This window comes from Chlorocebus sabaeus, chromosome 11 (assembly GCF_047675955.1).
Source record: "Chlorocebus sabaeus isolate Y175 chromosome 11, mChlSab1.0.hap1, whole genome shotgun sequence".
NCBI lineage: Eukaryota > Metazoa > Chordata > Mammalia > Primates > Cercopithecidae > Chlorocebus > Chlorocebus sabaeus.
This window is the reverse complement of record NC_132914.1, coordinates 13,547,053-13,569,953: the sequence shown is the minus strand read 5'-3', so window position 1 is coordinate 13,569,953 and position 22,901 is coordinate 13,547,053. Positions and strand designations below refer to the sequence as shown.

Sequence of the window (22,901 nt, the reverse complement as noted above, 5' to 3'; positions counted from 1 at the left end):
CAGGAATAGCACTTCAATGGGAGGAATGGCGTGGTAGGAACGCAGGGAGGGCTTTTGTTTCGGTGCACTCTTCCTGCAACCTTTTTCATTCAGTCAATGGTTTCATTTGTTTTCATTTTACATAGTACCCACCAAATTCAACTTGACCCCAAATAATCCTTTAGAGCTGGTTTCATCCATGCCAACATGCAGGACTGGTGAGACCCTGGAAACGAACATGCTCAGTGAGGGGCTGTGTGACAAGTTCAGGGGAATGGCAGCCTGGGTCTGAGGTTCAGGGAAACTTGAACCTTAAGACTGGAGGAGAATGAAAAAGCTGTCAAGGAAACTAAATAAGAAAGACTGGTGTCACAGAATTCAAGAGAAAGGGTGTTTTAAGAATTGGGTATTTGGCTGGACGTAGTGGCTCACACCTGTAATCCCAGCACTTTGGGAGGCCAAGGCGAGCGGATCACAAGGTCAAGAGATCAAGACCATCCTGAACAACGTGGTGAAACCCCGTCTCTACTAAAAGTACAAAATTAGCTGGGCGTGGTGGTTCAAGCCTGTAATCCCAGCTACTCGGGAGGCTGAGGCAGGAGAATCGCTTGAACCTGGGAGGTGGGGGTTGCAGTGAGCTGAGATCACACCACTGCTCTCCAGCCTGGCGACAGAGCAAGACTCCGTCTCAAAAAAAAAAAAAAAAAGAATTGGGTATTCAGCAAAGTCAAATGCTACAGAGAAGTTAGAAAGAATTAAAATTAAATAACTAATAGTGTTTACTATGCAAAACCTCAGGGGACAATGTTAAAATCAAATCAACCACAGAGCATTATGATTTTGAATAGTTTATAATACCCAACGTCTTATTCCTACTCATACCTATCTACTCACCCACGTGCCTCCAACACTTTTAGTCCGTAACTACTAGGCTACAATTGAGTACACACCCCTGACAGGAAGAAATTTGACAAGCAGGGTCAGTAGTCGTTTCGATGGAATGACCCCAAGAAGTTTCATTTTTTGAGGTTTTAAAATCAGGTCTGGATAGGCCTGTTTGACCAGTAATTTCTTCATTTATGTCTGTGTCGTCTCTACTGATATCTTCAGTTCCAGTGCATCTACAGTTAGCAAAAATTTCTTCTAAATCATGTCCTTCCACTTCAGGTGTTTTGTTCACAACAATCTTGCCATGTTTGGGAGATTTGGGGGAGCACCACAAAATATTGTTTTGTACATAGGCTTCTGTTTTATTTTATTGTGTTTTGTTTGAGACAGAGTTTCACTCTGTCACCCAGGCTGGAGTGGAGTGGCGCGATCTCAGCTCGCTGCAGCCTCTTTCTCCTAAGTTCAAGCGATTCTCCTGCCTCAGTCTCCCGAGTTGCTGAGATTACAGGTGCCCGCCACCACACCCAGCTAATTTTTGTAGTTTTAGTAGAGATGGAGTTTCACCATGTTGGCCAGGCTTGTCTTGAACTCCTGACCTCAGTTGATCCTCCCACCTCAGCCTCCCAAAGTGCTGGTATTACAGGTGTGAGCCACCGTGCCCAGCCTGTACATAGGTTTTTATGATCAGAGCAGAAGTTTTATAACTTTCAAATCACACCCACATTGTTTATTATAAATACTAGTGACTTGCAAAGCTATATTTTATTTTTTTCTTATTGACTAGCCTACTGGCATAAGATTACTTATCCTGGATGAAACTGTTACTGCCAGGAGACCTTTTTTTTGAAACAGGTTCTCACTCTGTTCCCCAGGCTGGTTGGAGTACAGTGGCACAATCACAGTTCAGGGCAACCTCGACCTCCTGGGCTTAAGTGATTCTCCCACCTCAGCCTCCCAAATAGCTGGGACTACAGGTGTGCAACACCATGCTCAGCTCATTTTAAAATTTTTTGTACAAATGAGGTCTCACCATATTGCTCAGGTTGGTCTCTAACTCCTGGATTCAAGCAACCCACCCGCCTCAGCCTCCCAAGGTGCTGGGATTGGCCAGGCGCGGTGGCTCACGCCTGTAATCCCAGAACTTTGGGAGGCTGAGGCGGGTGAGTCACCTGAGGCCAGGAGTTCAAAACCACCCTGGCCAACATGGCAAAACCCCGTCTCTACTAAAAATACAAAAATTAGCCAGGCACGGTGGCGGGCGCCTGTAATCCTAGCCATGCGAGAGGCTGAGGTGGGAGAATCACCTGAACCCGAGAGGCAGAGGTTGCAGTGAGCTGAGATCATGCCGCTGCACTCTAGCCTGGGCGACAAGAACAAAACTCCATCTCAAAAAAAAAAAAAAAAAAAAAAAAAATCAGAAAAGCCAAGAGCACTGGATGGGCACAGTGGCTCATGCCTGTAATCCCAGCACTTTGGGAGGCCAAGGTGGGTGGATCACTTGAGGTCAGGAGTTCAAGACCAGCCTGGCCAACATGGTGAAATCCCATCTCTACTAAAAGTACAAAAAAATTAGCTGGGCATGGTGGCACATGCCTGTAATCCCAGCTACTCAGGAGGCTGAAGCAGGAGAATCACTTGAACCCAGGAGGCAGAGGTTGCGGTGAGCTGAGATTGCACCACTGCACTCCAGCCTGGATGACACAGCAAGACTCCATCTCAAAAAAAAAAAAAGAAAAGAAAAAGAAAAAAAAAAAGAAAAGAAAAGCTAAGAGCATAACTCTGCAGTCAGGCTGCCAGAATTCAAATTCAAATTCAAATTCAAATGCTGGCAATGCAACCTCTCAAATTCCTCACTTTACCTAACAATATAGGGTAATTGTAGTGTGCACACCATAAGATTTTTGTAAGGTAAATGAAATGATATAGGTCAAATTGTACTTAGAACAGTATCTAGTGAGTTCTTAATAAATGTTAACTATTATTATTGCTAAATATCCCACATGTATGTTCGATATTATTGAAATGTCATTTTATTTAAGCACTGAAAAAAATATTGTTTTTAAATGATATTTTAAGAGTGCAGTTTTAATAAAAAGTGAGGGCAGAAAGAAATGTCTGCTTATCAATCAGGGAGCCTAGAAAAAGACATTTCGCCTAAAATAAAGACTTTAGACATCACCTCTACCCCAAGCTGTATCTATACAAAAAGCTTCTCCCAATTATAATTATTTTGGTGAATTTGGCGGCTGTATTCACACAAATGCTGGAGGAGGCCAGGATCCGCCTGCTCCTGTGTGTAAGGGAGGCAGAGGCCTTGGTTGTGACCCATAGCTAAAGCTCAGGGCAAATCAGGTCACAGGCCTGCCTGCCCTTCTGCCTCTGGGGTTATAGCGTAAATACAAAATTGGATTAAACATCATTTTCTGCAGATACAGCTTCATATAGACAATCTGTATGCATGCAGGCAAAGACCACATTGGAGGGCCTTCTCTCCACAACCCAGTGCTAATGCTAGTCAGGTTTGGGGGTGCCGAGGACCCCTAATGTGCATTCCTGGACCCTAGATGGGTCTTGCTTCATCAGCACGATTTCCCCTCTCCTAACAGCTCTCTGGTTGCTAAGAGATTGTTTTCAGATCTAAGGGCTCACTCTTTGTCCTATTCCAAACCACAGCAGGGTTTACTTTCCCTCTTATGAGTTTGCCAGGAGCAAAAAGTAACATCCCAACCTCCTGTCAACTCAACAAGAGATTTATTGCAATTAACTAAAAGGACACTTGTTACTACAGGAATACCATATGCTTCAGCAAAGATAGGATCCCAGCTTGTGGCTGGCCTCTGCAAACAGTCAGGGGCCTGCCAACACAGCCTTTTTTGGTTGTACAGTCATTAACAGTGCAGCCTCCAGACCCAGGAATGTTTCCAAGGTGCAGCTGGCACTCAGATAGTGAGGTCATCTCCAGAGCAGTTGTTCCCAACTGGCTGCCGCAACCACAACAGGCTTTTTGTTTAAACTGCTGGACCCCCTACTCAGTGATCACCCTCCTTTTCTTTCTTACCAAGAGAATCTGAGGTATATTAGGGGCAGCGTTGTTCTCAGCTAAAAATACTACATTTCCCAGCCTGCCTTGCATGGTCAAGATTGGTGGCTTGCAAGGTGAAGTGCCCCAGATATTTACGGGAAAATTTTGCTTTCCTGTTATACATGCTGCCCTTCACCCTCTCTGCCTACCTTTCTTTAGTGTTTGGATTTTGTGAAGGCTAATTTGGCTGATTCTAGGTTTCCTTTCAATTCCTTCCCAGGTTGTAATTATTCTAATGTTTTGAATTGTTCAAAAGTTTTGAATTGTTCAAACATTTTGAGACTGCTGGAAGTCTGATTTCCAGGCAATAAGAGAATTCTTGTGTATGCGTTGATTACTTTAAAAAATTGATTCATATAGTTTTATCTGAGTACTCTAAGTGAAAATGATTAAACATCTGCCCTTTTTCAAAGTTACTGATTCATACACAAGGAAACATAGAACTATGAAATTAATTACAGAAAGATAAAAAAGTTTGAGAAATGAGCAATTTATTTCAATAAAGAGAAAGCATTAATTTTGCTACAGTGGGAAAAAAATGAACTCAAGAGTTGCTACGTTTACCTGTATCTCCATTTATCTCTGCACGATGTCTTTATCTCAGTGTCTCAACTCACACTAAAATATTGAATGAGAAATATACCATGTTGACTGATGGCTTGACATATCTGATTTAGGGAGACTTCTACAGCCACTCCTCTCCTTTTTCTCCCAGTAAATACTTTTGACTTTGACACTTACCATATTGGAAATGACAGGTGCCGGAGGGCAAGTGCATCAAAGCAGTTAGGATCCAAATGTTTGCTAAGGATTACTTTTTTAATGGAGCAGTTTTATTGAATCCTTAAAATGCAGAACCCAATGAATCTCCTTTATTGTGAAACAAAACAATTCAAATGATTGCAAACCCAGGAACCTAACAGAGAAGCACTTAGACATTTAGAACAAACATACTTATTTTCCAAACTTTGACATTTTTTTGAAGTACACTTATCATCTAAATATCCCTCTCCCTTCTTCTCTTTTACAACATACCATTTCAACCTGTTTGTTTATAGAATGAAGGCCTTGAGGAAAAACCTTATTCACATCCCCGTAAAAGAAATAAATAAATACTTGTTTATAGAATCAATCTAACTGAACTTGACTAAATCTTGATAGAGGCTCCAATCTTACTCACACATAAGGGGATGGATGATCTTTTGTTATCAACAAATTCTCATTAAGATAGCTAAACAGTTAAATTATTCAAATGCATTTCTTGAGTTCCTACTATGTGCAAAGCATTGTTCCAAAGTAGACACTCTTCCTCAGAAATAAAGTGGGTCACTGAAATCATAACTTCAAAAGTGTAGAACTTTTGATACACCCACAATATTCTAATGACAGGAAAGTTTGCTGCTGCTGTTAGGGCTTCTGCTTCCAGAAGTGCCCAGTTTATTTCTAGGGAATAGCTCAGGCATTGGAAGAATATAACTTAAACTTAAGCATTAATAAAAGATGGAGTTAGGGAATGGTTGTACCTTTATGCCATAACACAACTAACAATGTGAAGTACATCCCGGTGATCTAAAATGCTGGCATCTGGCCAGGCGAGGTGGCTCATGCCTGTAATCCCAGCACTTTGGAAGGCCAAGGTGGGCGGATCACATAAGGCCAGGAGTTCAAGACCAGCCTGGCCAACATAGCGAAACGCTGTCTCTACTAAAAATACAAAAAATTAGCCGGGTGTGCCACTGCACGTCTGTAATCCCAGCCACTCAGGAGGCTGAGGCAGGAGAATCGCTGGAACCCAGGAGTCGGAGGTTGTAGTGAGCTGAGATCAAACCACTGTACTCCAGCCTAGGTGACAGAGTGAGACTCTGTCTCAAAAAAAAAAAAAAAAAAAAGGCTAGTATCTGTGTGAGGCAGTCTAGGAGATGACACCAGCTTGAAAATAAACCAAGATAAATTTCAAAATAAACCAGACCAATACAGACCAATTGCGATTTATAGGAAAAATAAAAATACAGAAACATCACCTCCTCTCCCCAACCCCAGCACTGAAATTATACTTCCTCAGACATGCTGCCATCATTGGGAAGGATGGGGGCAGATTGGGTACATTTATAGAATTTTAAATAATTAAATAACAGAGGCACAGTTTTTGCATGTATGGTCCCAAAGACTTTTCAACTTATTTTTCAACATTACAGTTGTTAAGAATGGAAACTGAAGGAATTGTATACATTTTTGCTGACAGTTTCTTACAGAATGCAACACATCACCACCATAAGACGGGCTATTTTGTCTGTCACCCATTAAAACCTAACTTGATAGGACACCAGGCTTGCAAGGTCTAAGTGCTTCCTTCACATACCTCTAAATTTTTTATCTTTCCTGAACTAAATAGGTTCCTTTTCCAGGTCAAGTGTTATCTTCTGGTAAAATACCTTCAGGATAAATATGCTTCCTCAGTTATATATCCCACAATGCAAACCTCCATTACAAGCTTAAACTCAGCTCCTGGTCTTGCTCTTTAAGACTCTCCGCACTTACTTAAAAGGATCACTTAAAACACTAGAGAATAAAAGTCTCCCTGAAGGAGAGAGACATTCAAGGAAAGCAATGCTATTTCCAGCCCATGCCCTGCCTTAGAAACTCAAACTTACTCTCATCTCTTGCAAAGAGCATCAGCAGTCTCCCATTTAGAAACTTGCTCTTATTATTTTCTAAATGTGGTGGTTAAATAAAATTAAATGCAAACAATAAACAATAATTAAATTACAAACTTAAAATAAATAAAAAAATACATGGCCTGGCGCTTTTCAGAGAAGGTAATAATAGAGAACGGTCAGTTTCTGGAACTTCACGTTCCTTTCTGTACCAGTTTCTACAATAGGTGGGAAACACTGCCCTCTAATGGGCTTATAGTGTTACATCCCTTAGTTCACACGGTGAGACACTGCCCCAGGATGCACGTACGGGTGCGCGCTCTCTCTCTCTCTCTCTCTCTCTCTCATGTTGGCTTCTGGGACACAGTCTGTCCTTGGTCATCTGTGAACGACTCTGAAGACCATGGAGTCCCTAGAGAAGCTGTGAAACTTCGTGAAAGCTCATCAAGGGGATTAGAAGTTAGCATTTGTTGCAGTGGTTTTCAAACCTTAGTGTGCCGCAGAACCACCGAGAGAAATTGTTTAAACTCAGGTTGCTGGGCTCCACATCCAGAGTTTCTGATTCCGTAAGTCAGGGGTGTTGTGTCCAAGAATTTGCCTTTCTAACGAGTTCCTGGGTGGTGTTAATCTGCCATTCCAGGGACTACACTATATGAGCCAGTACTATGCTAGGCACTTTGGCTCATTTAATATCTCACAACTGGATGAGGTTTTATCATCTTTGTTTTACACAGTCAAAGAGAGATTAGGTGGCTACACTCACACAGTAGTGACAACGCCTGTCTCAAGCCCAGGATTGTCTAACTCAACCCATCACTCTCTTCTGAACACAATCATGTCGGGAAATGAAGTTGGCAGTCGCTCCATCTATCGGGCCCTCAGCTTCTTCATGTGAGGGAGCAGGACTTAGATGACGGTTTAACGGGCTTCCCCTCTGAGTACTTGGAGGACTGGATTGGGAGCCACTCAGGAAAGGCCTACTGCATACCCAGGCTGCATCTGGGAGTGGGTAAGCTGAAGGGAAAGGGAAGAGGAGGACATGTCAACACCAGGGCCCTCTTTGAGTTCTGAACCGTCCTACAACGTTTAAAGGGCTGATTTGCTCTGGATTCTGGAGTTCTTTGTATCAGACATTCTGGAAGAGAGGCAAATGCCTTATCAGACATTCTGGAAGAGAGGCAAATGCCTTCTCTCACGGGCATTTTGAGGACTTCAAAGACTAGTAGGACTTGGAGACGACCCAGAGGACAGCACTCTCTCCAGTCTCAGGTCAAGCCACCAGGGCAGGGTCAGGGACCCTGAAGTAACTTTCAAACAGTAGTGCCTGCCCAGCTGTGTTTAGACAGAAAGGTTTTGATAAAGGAAAAAGAGTTTTGGGGTCACATTCTTCCACTAGGATCACACCACTGAAAAGTCCGTAGCACTCAAGCCCAGGCAGATGTCACAGTGATGGGAAAAGAAGGGCTCTGGGGACCCACCCACTTCAAAACCAGTTTTTCTCATCCTTTGCCTTCGGCTCCTAACCCAGCTTGGTGTTTTCCTAAGGGAGCTACAAAATCTGGAGCATCCCATGGGGATGATTTGCTGGCCTCGGTCATTAGGGGGAAAGGATGTTCTCAGAAAAACAGCCCTGCACGCTGGTCAGCAGAGATCTTGAGGTCGTGGCCACGGCTGGACTTGGTGCAGAGCTGGACCCGGGACTCCAGCTGTTCGCTGAGTTCGTCCAGAGCCCCCGTGCAGGACTCCAGGCTCTCGGCCAGTTTCTGAATTTTGGCCTTCAGCACGGCCTGGCTAACCTTGGTGTCCCCCTCCGCCCGCCTGGGGATGAGGAAGCCACGTGAGCCGAAGAAGACGATGAAGTAGACAGAATTGTACAGGGCGATGGAGGCGTTCCTGCCGCACTGCAGCAGCTGGCGGTCCCCGCAGCCCTGCCAGCGGCAGAAGAACTCCAGGCAGCTCAGGATCTCCCTCATCTGGTCCTGGCAGGTGGCCGCGATCTCCTGCACCCTCCGCAGCTCCCGGGAGTTGCAGAAGATCAGCGAGAGGTCGGACGTGATGGTGACAGCCCCTCCGGCTGTGGCCACCCCCAGCCCCACGGCCGACGCCAGCAGCGAGGCCCCCAGGGTGACGGGGCTGAGCGAGAGCCCCACGATGGCAGCGAGGGCGCCCGTTGCGCTCAGCGAGCTGCCAGCCACGTTGGCCACCAGGGAGCGCCTGCGCAGGCGCTCCAGGCGCCGGGCCACCTCGCGCAGGCGCAGCACCTGGCCGTGCAGCCGGCCTCGGCGGTCCAGCAGCAGCCCCTGGAAGCGCCTCAGTGCGTCCGGCCCATGCGGCTCCCGGGCTGCCGGCCTCTCCATTCCCTGCGGGGACACAGACACGCGGTCAGCCTGGAGTCTCCGTGCCAGCCGTCGCTCCCTCCCTGCTGCCCGGACGCCAGGGGGAAGTTGGCACGAATTCAGCGGAGCAGCCACTGCCCCGCTAGGGGAACGGGTCTATTTCCAGTGGATCATGAATCAAGTTCTCAAAGACCTGTTCTGGAATCGGGGGGAGCCACACAAGTTCTCAGGACCTTATCTCTGCATATAGAAATAGGAATAATGCTATCTTCTGCTTCTCTCCCAGGGAACGCTAAGGATGGGTTTCATCAGCTATGTGTTAAATAAGATTTAAACTGGGAGGGGCGTGGTATTAGAAGACTTCTCCAATACTGAGAGGCCTTTGCTCTATTTAAGATAACACTTTGTAAGTGGTGGGTTGTACAGTTTACAAAGCCCTTTCATCATATGAAAATTGGATCCTAGGAGTTCTGCAACACACTTTTCTCTCTCTCTAATGAATGAAAAAGACGTTACCAAAATCTCAAAAATCATATTTTCTACCAAGCAGAATAAACTAATCTAAGTTAGATGCTTGCCTGAAGCAACTCTTCTGCTTGTGATTCTTCCAGGCTCTTTTCTTAGAATCAAACCTACAGTGAGGTTTGCGTTGTTTATTCTAACTAGGGCTCCTTAGATCTTCAGAAACATCAATCTTTGCTGGGTGCTTACTTTAAACTCAGTCACATTAAATTAATACCATTATGTCTCTTTGTTATGAACGTTTTCTTTTAAAATTGAGTAATGGTTGAATAAAATAAAGCGGCCAAAATTTCTGTTCAACAACTTGTACCACGTTGAAGCCAACTGAAGATGACTGACAAAGATACTAACAAGTTGTACATCTTGGGGGAAAAGTACATTCATCTTCGTTGCCCAGATTCCCACCTTCATGTCCACTGTAGTCTTCATTATTAGGAACTTCTTAGAAGTGGCAAATGAGCCATACAAATAGAGCATTTCAAAACTGAGCTATCAGGGCAGAAATCCTTCTCGTCTGGAAGAATTGCCTGCATCAGACATCAGATTCTAGAAGCAGCTGATTCTTCACAGAGCCCCATCTAGAATCCTGATCTCCTTACTCATAGGACTTAATTTTACTTCCATGCTTCCCTAATCCAACCCACCAGGGGTAATTTTCCAGGTAAAAAGAGAAAATGAGAAAAAGTCATCCCGAATATATGCCTCGGGGTTCCCCACTTACCATTCACTTCTGTCTCCCTCCAGGAAAGGACAATCTGGGGCTGTTTCTGGATGAGTGTGCTTTATAGTCCCAGAGAACCAATGGCTGCCCTGGGAAAGCCTTGTCTCATTCTGAGAATTTGCCATTTCCTGTCCTGACCCCTGCTGCCTTCATCCAGAAGGACGTGACATGGTGGAAAATGACCTGCCAGCACAGCACATCCCGTATTTAGGAAACGAACATTGTGTGTTCGCTTTCCCCTGAACGCAGGAAGAGAACCACAGGCTCTTCCCTAACTTGAAACAAGTGTGTTGTCATTCTCCCAGGGGGATACCCTGCCTTTCCTGAGAATAGCTAATGACGCCATAGGGAAGGCCTTCAAACGCACCCCAGGCTGACCAATTATAGTGTTTCTTGAGGCCACCATTACAAAATCATATTTTAAAAGAAAAAGGAGGGGGTGGAAAACCCTCATATCTGATATAGCCACTCATACTCCACTGCTGTATTTTTAAAAGCATTGTGAATCTGTGAGTGGCTGGAGCCTGTGATCCATTTGGCATGCGGCGGGTACCCTACAGCCCTAAGAATGCAAGGCCACACCCGCAGGAAGTGCTGCATGCAGTTTTGGGCATCCCCAGCTGTGGAGAAGACATTGGAGGTCTCAGAAAGGGCACACTCTAGGCCACATGCATCAGAAAAATCAGTGGGGTCAGGTTGCACGAGGAGCTAATTATACGCTTTCAACCGCAGCAGGGAACTGGCTTCCCAGGTTTTCATTTGAAGTAGCAATTGTAGCCCACGTGACAGGGAAATGAGTGGATTCTGTCTACAGGGTAGCGAGGCATGGGCTGAAGGGCAATTATTTTGACAATTCAGCAGGAAAAAGTGAGTGTAGCTTCTGTGGACTTGCTGCAGACCAGATCAGATGGAACACAGATATCTCTGGGGCGTTCAGAGGTCGTTGGAGCTCAGCCTAGGAATTCAGTCCTACTATATGGCCCCAAATCCATCCATCGTCCTTCCAACCCTCTCCTCCAGAGAAGGAGGGCCAAATTCGTTTCTCACTTGAATAAGGATTATCTCAACTGTCTGGTTGACCAGGAAAGCCTTAACAGCCATATCATTCTGGAACATGATTCAATCCCCCACCTTTATAACTATACTTTGTATTTATCAACACAGTATAGCAACAGTAGCAGCAGTAGCAACAGTACTATTTGCTACTACTCACAACCAGAGTCTTTTCACACTTGATTATTCTTGATTTGATCCACTTCCAAATATTCTTCTTACAGCTCCTCAAAGGATAACTGTAACCTCAATCTAGATGCCTCCCGTGTGTCCTTTTGAGGTTAGAAGTGGAAGAATATCCTCCTCTGTCTCCATAGGCATGGTCACTCCAAATGGGATGCGGGCCAGGGTGAATTGGGGAGGTAGACAGGAGGGAACATACCCCTAATTCTTCAGCTGGCATATGTTCCTCTAACTTCCCTGGACATCATCTTGTGTGTTTTGGGTTTAGAGGAACACAATTAAATATTTTATAGATGAGGAATATTGCTGGGATACAGGGTCTTCTTCAGAGCATCAACATCATAGTACAGAGGTAGGATGAAGAACCAGAAGGTAGAGGAGAATAGAGAGCATGTATACTGACCCCAGCCCACCTCTTGGAATTTGTTTTTCTCTGTGTTGAAACCCCATTTTCTTTGTATTTGCCTCTTTATGGAGGCAAAAAAAATTGAGTTCATTGACAGTTTGGGCTAAAGTTTTACTGCCCATAAAAACCTGGTACTTTGGCCACTCATAGTGGCCCATGCCTGTAATCCCAGCACTTTGGGAGGCAGAGGAGGGAGGGTCACTTGAAGTCAGGAGTTCAAGACCAGCCTGGCCAACATAATGAGACCCCATCTTTACAAGAAATTTAAAAATTGGCTGGGCATAGTGATTCACACCTGTAGTCCTAGCTATTCAGGAGGCTGAGGCAGGAGGATCACTTGTGCCCCGGAGGTCAAGGCTGCAGTGAGCTATAATGGTACCACTGCAATGCAGCCTGGGTGATAGAGTGAAACCTTGTCTCAAACAAAACAAAACAAAACAAAAACAAAAAACAACTGGGGCCGAGTGTGGTGGCTCACCACTATAATCCCAGCACTTTGGGAGGCTGAGGCTGGTGGATCACCTGAAGTCAGGAGTTCGAGACCAGCCTGACCAACATGGTGAAACCCCATCCCTACTAAAAATACAAAAAAATTAGCTGTGTGTGGTGGCACGCACCTGTAGTATCAGCTACTCAGGAGGCTGAGGCAGGAAGATCACTTCAACCTGGGAGGCAGAGGTTGCAGTGAGCCAAGATCACACCACTGTACTCCAGCCTGGGTAACAGAGTAAGACTCTGTCTCTAAAAAAAAAAAAAAAACCCCACTGGTACTTCACCTTGTTTGTAAGAACTAACACTTGAACTTAACAATTTCAATTCAGCATTTGTTTACATTTATTTATTTATTTATTTATTTATTTATTTATTTATTTATTTTTGAGACAGAGTCTCAGTCTGTCACCCAGGCTAGAGTGCAGTGGCATGATCTCAGCTCACTGCAATCTCCGCCTCCCGGGTTCAAGCGATTCTGCTGCCTCGGCCTCCCAAGAAACTGGGACTACAGGTGCACACCACTACATCTGCTTAAGTTTTGTATTTTTAGTAGAGACAGGGTTTCTCCATGTTGGACAGGCTGGTCTCGAACTCCTGACCTCAGGTGATCTGCCTGCCTCGCCCTCCTAACTGCTGGTATTACAGGCATGAGCCACCATGCCCAGCCAGCATTAATTTCATATAGTAAAGACACAATAAGAAATTTTAGGAACAAATGAAGGCATTTTGATCAAAAGTTCTGTGTGGTCAGTTTCCCCAAAAAAGTATGTGGACCACATCCTCAAACTTCTTTTTAAAATTGTTTTCTGGGCACTTCCAACACATCACCCTAGAGAGACTACATTGAAAATGGTGGTTGGCCCTGAAAGTAGCCTTCAGATCTCTTCAATTCTTTTTTTTTTTTTTTTGAGTCAGGGTCTCGCTCTGTCACTCAGGCGTAATGGCACGATCATGCCTCACTACAGCCTCGACCTCCTGAGCTCAAGCAATCCTCCCGCCTCATTTTTTGACTTTTTGTAGAGACAAGTTCTCACTGTGTTGAACTCTTGAAGCAGCTGAACTGTGGCATTAGCTATACTAGCTTCAATTCTGAGTCCTCGAACCATAAGGAAATTCAGTGTAGGAAGGAAGAGAGATAGACAGCTTTTTAAGCATAGGAATCTTCAGGCCCCAGCCCTAGACAGTCTAATTCAAGTGGTCTGAAGTGGGATCTAGGAAAATACAGGTGATTCCTACCTGCAGCCGGGTTTGTGAACCACTGCTCTAGGAACTGGTAGTTTTGTTTCGTTTTGTTTTGTTTTGTTGAGACAGAGTCTCGCTCTGTTGCCCAGGCTGGAGTGCAGTGGTGCGATCTCGGCTTACTGCAATCTCTGCCTCCCAGATTCAAACAATTCTCCTGCTTCAGCCTCCCAAGTAGCTGGGATTACAGGCACTCACCATCATGCCCAGCTAATTTTTGTATCTTTAGTATAGATGGGGTTTCACATTGTTGGCCAAGCAGGTCTCAAACTCCTGACCTCAGGTGATCTGCCCGCGTCGGCCTCCCAAAGTGCTAGGATTACAGGCATGAGCCACCATGCCCAGTCAGAACTGGTAGTTTTCTGACCACCTGTTACATGGCAGCAGAAATAGTAAGTCTAGTGGAAAGGACCATGTTAGCTAGGCGTTTTTATAGTTATCAACAACCTATTTGCTTTAGGCCCCTACTTAAAACTATCACATTTTACAGATTAAGTGGGCCGTGCACCGTGGCTCACGCCTGTAATCCCAGCACTTTGGGAGGCTGAGGCGGGTGGATCACAAGGTCAGGAGTTCAAGACCAGCCTGGCCAAGATGGTGAAACCCTGTCTCTACTAAAAATACCAAAAAAATTAGCTGGGCGAGGTGGCGGGCACCTGTAATCCCAGCTACTCGGGAGACTGAGGCAGAGAATCGCTTGAACCCGGGAGGTGGAGGTTGCAGTGAGCTGAGATCATGCCACTGCACTCCAGCCTGGGTGACAGAGTGAGACTCCATTAAAAAAAAAAAAAAGAAAAGAAAAAAGATAAAGTGATAATTATGCTCAAGGCCTTTCAAAGGCCTGGGCCACTTCCATTTTTTGAGGCTCTCAGTTATTTTATTTTTTATTTTTTTTGAGATGGAGTTTCACTCTTGTTGCCCAGGCAACGGCGCGATTTTGGCTCACTGCAACCTCCGCCTGCCGGGTTCAAACAATTCTCCTGCCTCAGCCACCCAAGTAGCTGGGATTACAAGTGCCTGCCACCACACCTGGCTAATCTTTTGTATTTTTAGTAGAGATGGGGTTTCATCATGTTGGCCAGGCTGGTCTCGAACTCCTGACCTCAGGTGATCCACCCGCCTCGGCCTCCCAAAGTGCCAGGATTATAGGCGTGAGCCACAACACCTTGCCTCTCAGTTGATTTTTTAAAATGAAGAAATTCTATAATGGAATATAAAAAATTGTGGCTCGTTTCTTTTAATTGCAATGTAATATATCTTATAATGTCAATATTCTGCTATTCACAATATAGTCACAGGATTTATAAAATATTAATTCATTTTATTAATATTGTGGAAAAGTGGCACAAGATTAAAGTTACATGATGATGGCTTTTTCCTTTTAATCCTTAACAGTATATCTCAGTAACTAAATATAGGACCTCTTTTGGAGACATCAAAAATATAAAATTGAGGCCGGGCATGGTGGCTCACCCTGCAATTCCAGCACTTTGGGAGGCTGAGGTGGAAGACTCACTTGAGCCCAGGAGTATGATACCAGCCTGGGCAACATGGCAAAACCCCATCTCTACAAAAAATACAAAATTAGCTGGGCATGGTGGCCTGCGCCTGCAGTCCCAGCTACTGGGAAGGTTGAGGTGGGAGGATGGCTTGAGCCCCGGAGACAGAGGTTGCAGTGAGCCAAGATTGCTCCACTGCACTCCAGCCTGGGTGGCAGAGCCAGACTCTGTCTCAAAATAAATAAATAAATAAAATTAAAATAAAAAATAAAATTGAGACAACTTGTGAATGTGAGATTTTGTCCAAAGGTCTTGCAGCCTTTCCTTTGTCATCTGTTCTAATATGTACATTCACCAAAATAAAAATAAATTCGGACAGGTGCAGTGGCTCATGTCTGTAATCCCAGCACTTTGGGAGGCTGAGGCAGGCGCCTCAGTGGTGTGTGCCTGTAGTCCCAGCTACTTGGGAGGCTAAGGTGGGAGGATGGTTTTGAGCCTGGGAGGTGAGGCTGCAGTGAGCCGAGATCACACCACTGCACTCCAGCCTGGGCAATAGAGCCAGACCTTGTCTCAGAAAAAAAAAAAAAAGGAAATTAAAATAATAATACATATTCACCTGAGGATTTTTGCCCATGATTTCGTGAATTTCCCCAGAAGGTAAGTGCTCTAGAACGTAGTCAAGCTCTCATAGTTGCTTGTTGAATTTAACTAAAGAAAAATGCAGGCCGGGCGCGGTGGCTCAAGCCTGTAATCCTAGAAACTTTGGGAGGCCGAGATGGGCGGATCACGAGGTCAGGAGATCAAGACCATCCTGGCTAACCCGGTGAAACCCCGTCTCTACTAAAAAATACAAAAAACTAGCCGGGCGTGGTGGCGGGCGCCTGTAGTCCCAGCTACTCGGGAGGCTGAGGCAGGAGAATGGCGTAAACCCGGGAGGCGGAGCTTGCAGTGAGCTGAGATCGGGCCACTGCACTCCAGCCTGGGCGACAGAGCGAGACTTTGTTCACTTAAAGAAATATCATTATTTTATAACAATTTTATGAGAATTTAACATAAAATTTTCTCTTGGACTATACAGCTTGGTATAACTTAGAATACTTATTCTGCAGAAGACTTCTAGGATATCTATATTGCATGGAATCTCAAGTATTATTGTCAAAAATTCGTGGAACTGCACAACAAGTACTGTAGTCCGGCCATTTTCATTTCTCCAAATCGGCCTCCAATCTTTGTTAATGTACACACACATCCTTAATCACTAGTGTTTAAACACTAGCCTGTGTTCTTTTTTCTACTTAACGTTCCTGCAGATAGATACACACTTGTCTATGTTGACATAGTCCTCACCTCTGTCATTTTTTAATAGCTATGTAATAATCCTATTGTTTGCTTAGTCGTTTCCCTGTTAGACACTTGGATTGCTTCCAGGTTTTTCACTGTTATAACTAGAGTTGCCAGGACATCTGTGTACATTTTTTTTCCTTTGGATTATTTCTTTGAGGAGTATTCACACAAGGGAAAATACCAACTCAAGGAGAATGATCATCTTCATCGTTTTTGTTATATATCGCTATATTGCTTTCCAGAAGAACCCATTTATAATGCCACCAGCTTTTGTAAGAATAGAGGCAGAAGGCTTTCAGAATTTTCTTTTTTTTCTTTTTTTTCTTTTTTTTTTTTTTTTGAGACAGAGTCTCGCTCCGTCGTCCAGGCTGGAGTGCAGTGGCGCGATCTCAGCTCACTGCAAGCTCCGCTTCCCGGGTTCACGCCATTCTCCTGCCTCAGCCTCCTGAGTAGCTGGGACTACAGGCGCCCGCCACCTCGCCCGGCTAATTTTTTGTATTTTTAGTAGAGACAGGGTTTCACCGTTGTCTCGATCTCCTGACCTTGTGATCCGCCCGCCTCGGCCTCCCAAAGTGCTGGGATTACAGGCATGAGCCACCGCGCCCGGCCAGAATTTTCTTATATTAATGTTTAATTTGTTTGATTTCAGCTCCACTAATGTGTATTGAACACCTATTATGTGCTAGAGATCATGCTGGAGTCTGGGGACCAAAAGCTGAATAAGATATAGTCCCTGCCCTCCAGAAGATGGCAAATCTATTAGAAGAGAAAAAGACAGAATATATCATTTAAATTTAATGTGAGGAAGTGCCAGGGGTATGTGCTGGTACCAAGAAACCACAGGGCAAGTGCATGCCTAGGAAGTACTAGGGAAGACTTTCTGGAAGCCCTGACATTGAGCTGAATCTTGAGAGTTAAACAGAAGTTATTTGGACAAAAATTAGGAGAGAGAGGAGCGCAGGCTGGTCAAAGGAACAGAATGGACAAAGGAATGGAGGAGTGTCCAGGGTGTTTAGTGTTGCTGAACATAAAGTGGGAAGCAGGGAAGGCCAAAGGATGAGGCTTAAGGGGTAGGTAGAAGTCAAGTCATGACAGCTTTCCCGTGCCATATGGGAAAGAGGGAGCCATTGAAGGCTTTCATCTGTGGCCTTACATGGTTAATTTGACATTGTTGTGTGACAGTTGTGTGAAAAATGGTTCTCAGAGGTACACAGCTAAAGCCAGGAGACAGTTAGAAGGTTATTGAAGTAGTTGACAGAAATTATCTCAGATTTGGCTAGTGTTGGTAGGATGGAATGGAGAAGATAAAGTACAGAATATGTTTTGGAAGCAAAATTGGCTAATCATCCCTAAGGCTGCTCAAGACAGGGTAACCATCACATCCACTCACATTCTACTGGCCAATCAAGTTGTGGCCAACCCAACATTAAAGGGTAGGAGCTAGGCACCGTGGCTGGCTCCTGTAATCCCAGCACTATGGGGGGCCGAGGCAGGAGGATTGCTTGAGCCCAGGAGTTTGAGACCAGCCTAGGCAACACGGTGAGAACCCATCTCAACCAAAAAAATTAAAAATTAAAGATTAGCCACACAAGGAGGCGTGCACCTGTAGTTTCAGCTACTTGGGAGGCTGAGGTGGGAGGACTGCTTGAGCCTGGGAGGGTGAGGCTGCAGTGAGCCATGGTCTATTGCTCTATTGCTCCAGCCTGGGCAATAGAGCGAGACCCTGTCTCAAAAATGTAAAATAAAATAAACAAAGGGATAGAGAGGTATATGCCCCCCATGGGGAGAAGCAAGCAGAAGAAATATAAACCATCGGATCATTGTCAGGATGCTTTCCCGGCCAAGCACAGTGGCTCACACCTGTAATCCCAGCACTTTGGGAGGCCATGGCTGGTGGATGCTTGAGCTCAGGAGTTTAAGACCAGCCTGGGGAACATGGCAAAATCTTGTCTCCACACACACACACAAAAAAGCCAGGTGTGGTAGAGCACCCCTGTGGTCCCAGCTACTTGGGAGGCTGAAGTGGGAGGATCACTTGAGCCCAGGAGGCAGAGGTTGCATTGAGCCGAGACTGCACCACTGCATTCCAGCCTGGGTGATAGAGTGAGACCCTGTCTCAAACAAACAAACAAACAAACAAAGAAAAACAAAAAACACCTTTCCTTGTAGAGAAGATATTTCCAGGTGAACTGTGACACCATCATCCACCTCCTATACCCTTTTTCTCTTCAGTTTGTTCTTTGGAATTGCAGTCTCCATCTGGATATACAGGTTGAGAGGCTGAGTTCCCCAGTCCAAAAATCTGAAATCCGAAATGCTGCAGTGGGCATTTCCTTTGGGCGTCACACTGGGGCTCAGTAAGTTTCAGGTTTTAGAGTGATGCTCAAAGGAAATGCTCACTGGAAAATTACAGATTTCAGATTTTTAAATTAAGCATGCTCAATTGGTAAGCATATAATGCAAATATTCTAAAATCCCACCAAAATTGAAATCCAAATCACTTCTAGTCCCAAACCTTTTGGATAAGGAATACTCAACTTGTAGTAAAAATCTCGCTCTGGCTAATATAAGCAAATTATTGCTATGAGACTGAGGGAACATACTTGAGCATGGGAAAGGACCATGGAGCCCTAAAGAACCAAGAAACTGAAAGGACATCGGTCGTTTTGTAATTGGAACAGCCTGTGTGATGAAACTGACAAACCACTGTTTCCTTTTGTTCTTGTATCAGTTTAAGAATCAAAGTTCCAGGAGTGATCACTGGGTTGGCTGAGCTTAGGTCAAGTGCCCATCTACTGTCTGCACTGGGCAGGGAGGAAAGGGGTGAATTGCCTTCAGCTTTCAAGTGGGAGATGATAAAAGAACTTGACCTTCCCACCAACATTGCATATATACTCAGGGAGAAGACGTTTCACACTAGGAAATTACAGTGCGATTGCTATGTCAGGGAAAGGGAAACTGATGGTTAGGTAAAAAGAAAATATCCACAAACATTTTAGCCTAATTTGACCCACCTGGAATTTATTATATCTAGTGCATAGCAGGTGCTAATTCTTCGTCAGATGAATTTAATTTTGATCATTTTATATAAAAAAACACGCTTTTCTATAGATGTGTTATTGCTGGTTAGTCTTATACTGATTTGTTACCATTGTTAACATCTACTTCTAGGAAATCTATTCCACTGAACAGTTTACCTGTTGTTAATTCAATATAATATGATTTTGAATGTTACTGCTTCATAATCCGATTTTTATTTTTAAAGGGAGACTCTACCTTCATTGCTTTTTGCTGAGGGAAAAAAAAAAAGCATGTATCTTTGCTAATCTTACTTGCTTTTTCTTTTGGACATAGCTGATGCTGGGAACTCTTTACTTGTCCCAGGCTTCTTATGTGTTCCACAGAAGGCAGTTTAAAGTTTGCTCTGCTTCCTCCTCCGCAGGTGTGCACACCTGCACAGAACACCTGGGATCCTGTGGGTGAAACCTACACTCTATCATTAATATAGAATCGTTTGCCCCATGGGCCCTATTACAGAATATCTAGTTTACCACATGCCTTTTCCTCTGGTGCCAGAAAGACTGCAGCTGAGTCCACATCTCTCCAGTAGCCATAAAGATTCTCTTATCTTCCAGGATACTGGGAAACAATTACCTTTGTCTGGCCCTTTCTCAGGTTTAGTCATTATCTTCCGAGTTCTCAGACATCTACAACAGTATTGCAGCCTGGATTATAACACCTGCTTGTTTTGTAGCTACAGAGGCATCATAAATCTTAAGCTTTCCCTTAGCTTTTAGACTATTTGAATGGTTTAATTTGTAATATGCCTCTTATAGGCGAGAGAATGTTGGATATTGGTTTTCTTTTCTAACTTTGTTTAAAGTCTATTTTTAGTAGAATTCAGTCAGTTCACATTAAGCAATATGATGAAGCAAGGGGTGCATCTTCTAACACCCTGAAAGTTGGTCATTATTATTCTAGTTATTTGCTTTTATTAGTTTTTTTGTTTGCTTGTTTTGTGTGTGTGTGTGTGTGTGTGTGTGTTTCTTTCTTTCTTTTTTTTTTTTTTTGGAGACTGGATCTCACCCTGTCACCCAAGCTGGAGTGCAGGGGCATGATCATAGCTCACTGTAACTTTGAACTCCTGGGCTCAAGCAATCCTCTCACCTCAGCCTCCTGGGTAGCTGGAACTGCAGGTGCACACCACCACACCCAGCTAATTAAAGAAAAAAAAAATTATGTAATAATGAAGTCTCACTATGTTGCCTAAGCTGGTCATGAACTCCTGGCCTCAAGCAATCCTCTCACCTTGGCCTCCACAAGTGCTGGGATTACAGGAATAAGCCATTGTACCCAACCATTTTTAAAAAAATATAGTTTCTATGCTGAGTTTTCAACTCTATTTGCTTTCGAATTAGGTGAGAAAATGATTTGATGTAATCTATTTTCCTCTCCAATCTTGCTTTGTTAGACTATCTTTTAGAGCAGTTTTAGATCTTTGATCACTGTCTTCATAGTTTTACCTTTTCCAGAATGTCATGTAGTTGGAATCACAGTACGTAGCCTTTTCAGATTGGCTTCTTTCACTTACAGATATGCACTTAAATTTCTTCCACATCTTTTCGTGGCTTGAGAGCTCACCTCTCTTTAGCACTGATTTTTGACAACCACAAATAAAGCTTTGGTAAGCATCTGTGTGCAGGTTTTTGTGTGGACATAAGTTTTCAGTTCCTTTGGGTAAATATCAAGGAGCATGACTGCTGAATCTTATGACAAGAGTATGTTTAGTTTTGTAAGAAACTGCCAAACTGTCTTCCAAACTCATTGTACCATTTTGAATTCCCACCAGAAATTGAAGGAGAGTTCCTGCTGCTCCACATCCTCATTAGGGAATTTAGTGTTGTCAGTTCTAGATTTTGGCCATTCTAATCAATATGTAATGGTACTTCATTGCTGTTGTGATTTGCATTCCTGATATGATATTCCCTGATACTCCCTGACATATGATGTGGGACATCTTTTCATATACTTATTTACCACCAATATCTTCTTTGGTGAGGTGCCTGTTAAGGTCATTGGCCCATTTTTTGGTCAGGTTCTTTGTTATCTTTTCTTTTTTCTTTTTTTCTTTTTGGTTTTTTTTTGTGGGGGAGACAGAGTCTAGCTCTGCCATCCAGGCCAGAGTGCAGTGGTGTAATGTTAGCTCACTGCAACCTCTGCCTCCTGGGTTCAAGCCATTCTCCTGCCTCAGCCTGCCGAGTAGCTGGGATTACAAGCACACACCACCATACCTGGCTAATTTTTGTAGTTTTTGGTAGAGACGAGGTTTCATCATGTGGGCCAGGCTGGTCTCAAACTCCTGACCCAAAGTGATTTGTCTGCCTCGGCCTCCCAAAGTGCTAGGATTACAGGTGTGAGCTACCACACCCGGCCAGGTTCTTTTTCTTCTTATTGTCGAGTTTTAAGAGCTCTTTGTATATTTTGGATAACAGTCCTTTATCAAATATGTCTTTTGCAAATATTTTCTTCCAGTCTGTGGCTTGCCTTTTCATTCAATTCACAGGGTCTTTTGCAGAGTAACATTTTTTAATTTTAATAAAGTCCAGTTTACCAATTCTTTCTTTCATGGATTGTGCCTTTGATGTTGTATCTGAAAAGTAATAACCAAGTCCAGGGTCATCTAGATTTTTTCCTGTTATCTTGTAGGCGTTATTATAGTTTTACGTTTTACTCTTAGGTATGTGACCCATTTTAGGTTAATTTTTGTGAAGAGTATAAGATCTGTGTCTAGATCCATTTTTTTTCTGCATGTGGATGTCAGGTTTCTAGCACCAGTTATTGAAGGACTATCTTTGTGCCATTGTCTTGCTTTTGCTCCTTTGTCAACGGTCAATTGACTATATTTATGTGGATTCACTTCAGGCTCTCTATTCTATTCTGTTGGTCTGTTTTTCTAGTCTTTCACCAATACCACACTGTCTTGATTATTGTAGCTTTATAGGAAGTATTAAGTCGGGAAGAAGTTCATTGATTTTATTAATCTTTTCAAAGAACCAGATTTTGATTTCCTATTTTTAATTTCATTGATTTCACCTCTAATTTTTATAATCTTTTCTTCTACTTTTCATTTATTTACTTAATAGACAGGGTCTGTCACCTAGGCTGGAGTACAGTGATGCAATCATAGCTCACTGTAACCTCAAACTCTTGGGTTCAAGTGATTCTTCCACTTCAGCCTCCTAGGTATCTGGACTACAGGCACACACCATCACACCTGGCTAATTGTTTTAATTTATTTGTAGAGACTAAGTCTCACTATGTTGCCCACCCTGATCTTGAACTCCTGGCCTCAAGTAATCCTCCCACTTCACCCTCCCAAAGTGCTGGGATTACAGGTGTGAGACACCATGACTGGCCACTTCTACTTAGTTTAGACTTAATTTCTTCTTTTTCTAGTTTTCTAAGGTGGAAGCTTAGATTATTGATTTTTAGATCTTTCTTCT

General features: G+C 43.8%; 1 protein-coding gene across 3 annotated transcripts in view; it reads right to left on the bottom strand.

Moving 5' to 3' along the window:
* Positions 1-4,423: 4,423 nt before the first annotated feature.
* Positions 4,424-22,901, bottom strand: part of APOLD1 (apolipoprotein L domain containing 1) — a 72,389-nt gene continuing 53,911 nt past the window's right edge. The window contains exons 1-3 of one of the 3 annotated variants that reach the window (XM_073020497.1): positions 10,183-12,570; positions 7,790-8,963; positions 4,424-7,757 (exon numbers count right to left, since the gene is read on the bottom strand). In XM_073020497.1, coding sequence (XP_072876598.1) covers positions 8,220-8,963; positions 10,183-10,185 — 747 coding nt within the window. In that variant the 5' untranslated portion in view covers positions 10,186-12,570 and the 3' untranslated portion in view covers positions 4,424-7,757; positions 7,790-8,219. Of the gene's footprint in view, positions 8,964-10,182; positions 12,571-22,901 lie in introns of those variants that run through there. The other 2 variants (XM_073020498.1, XM_007967708.3) reach the window with 2 other exon arrangements.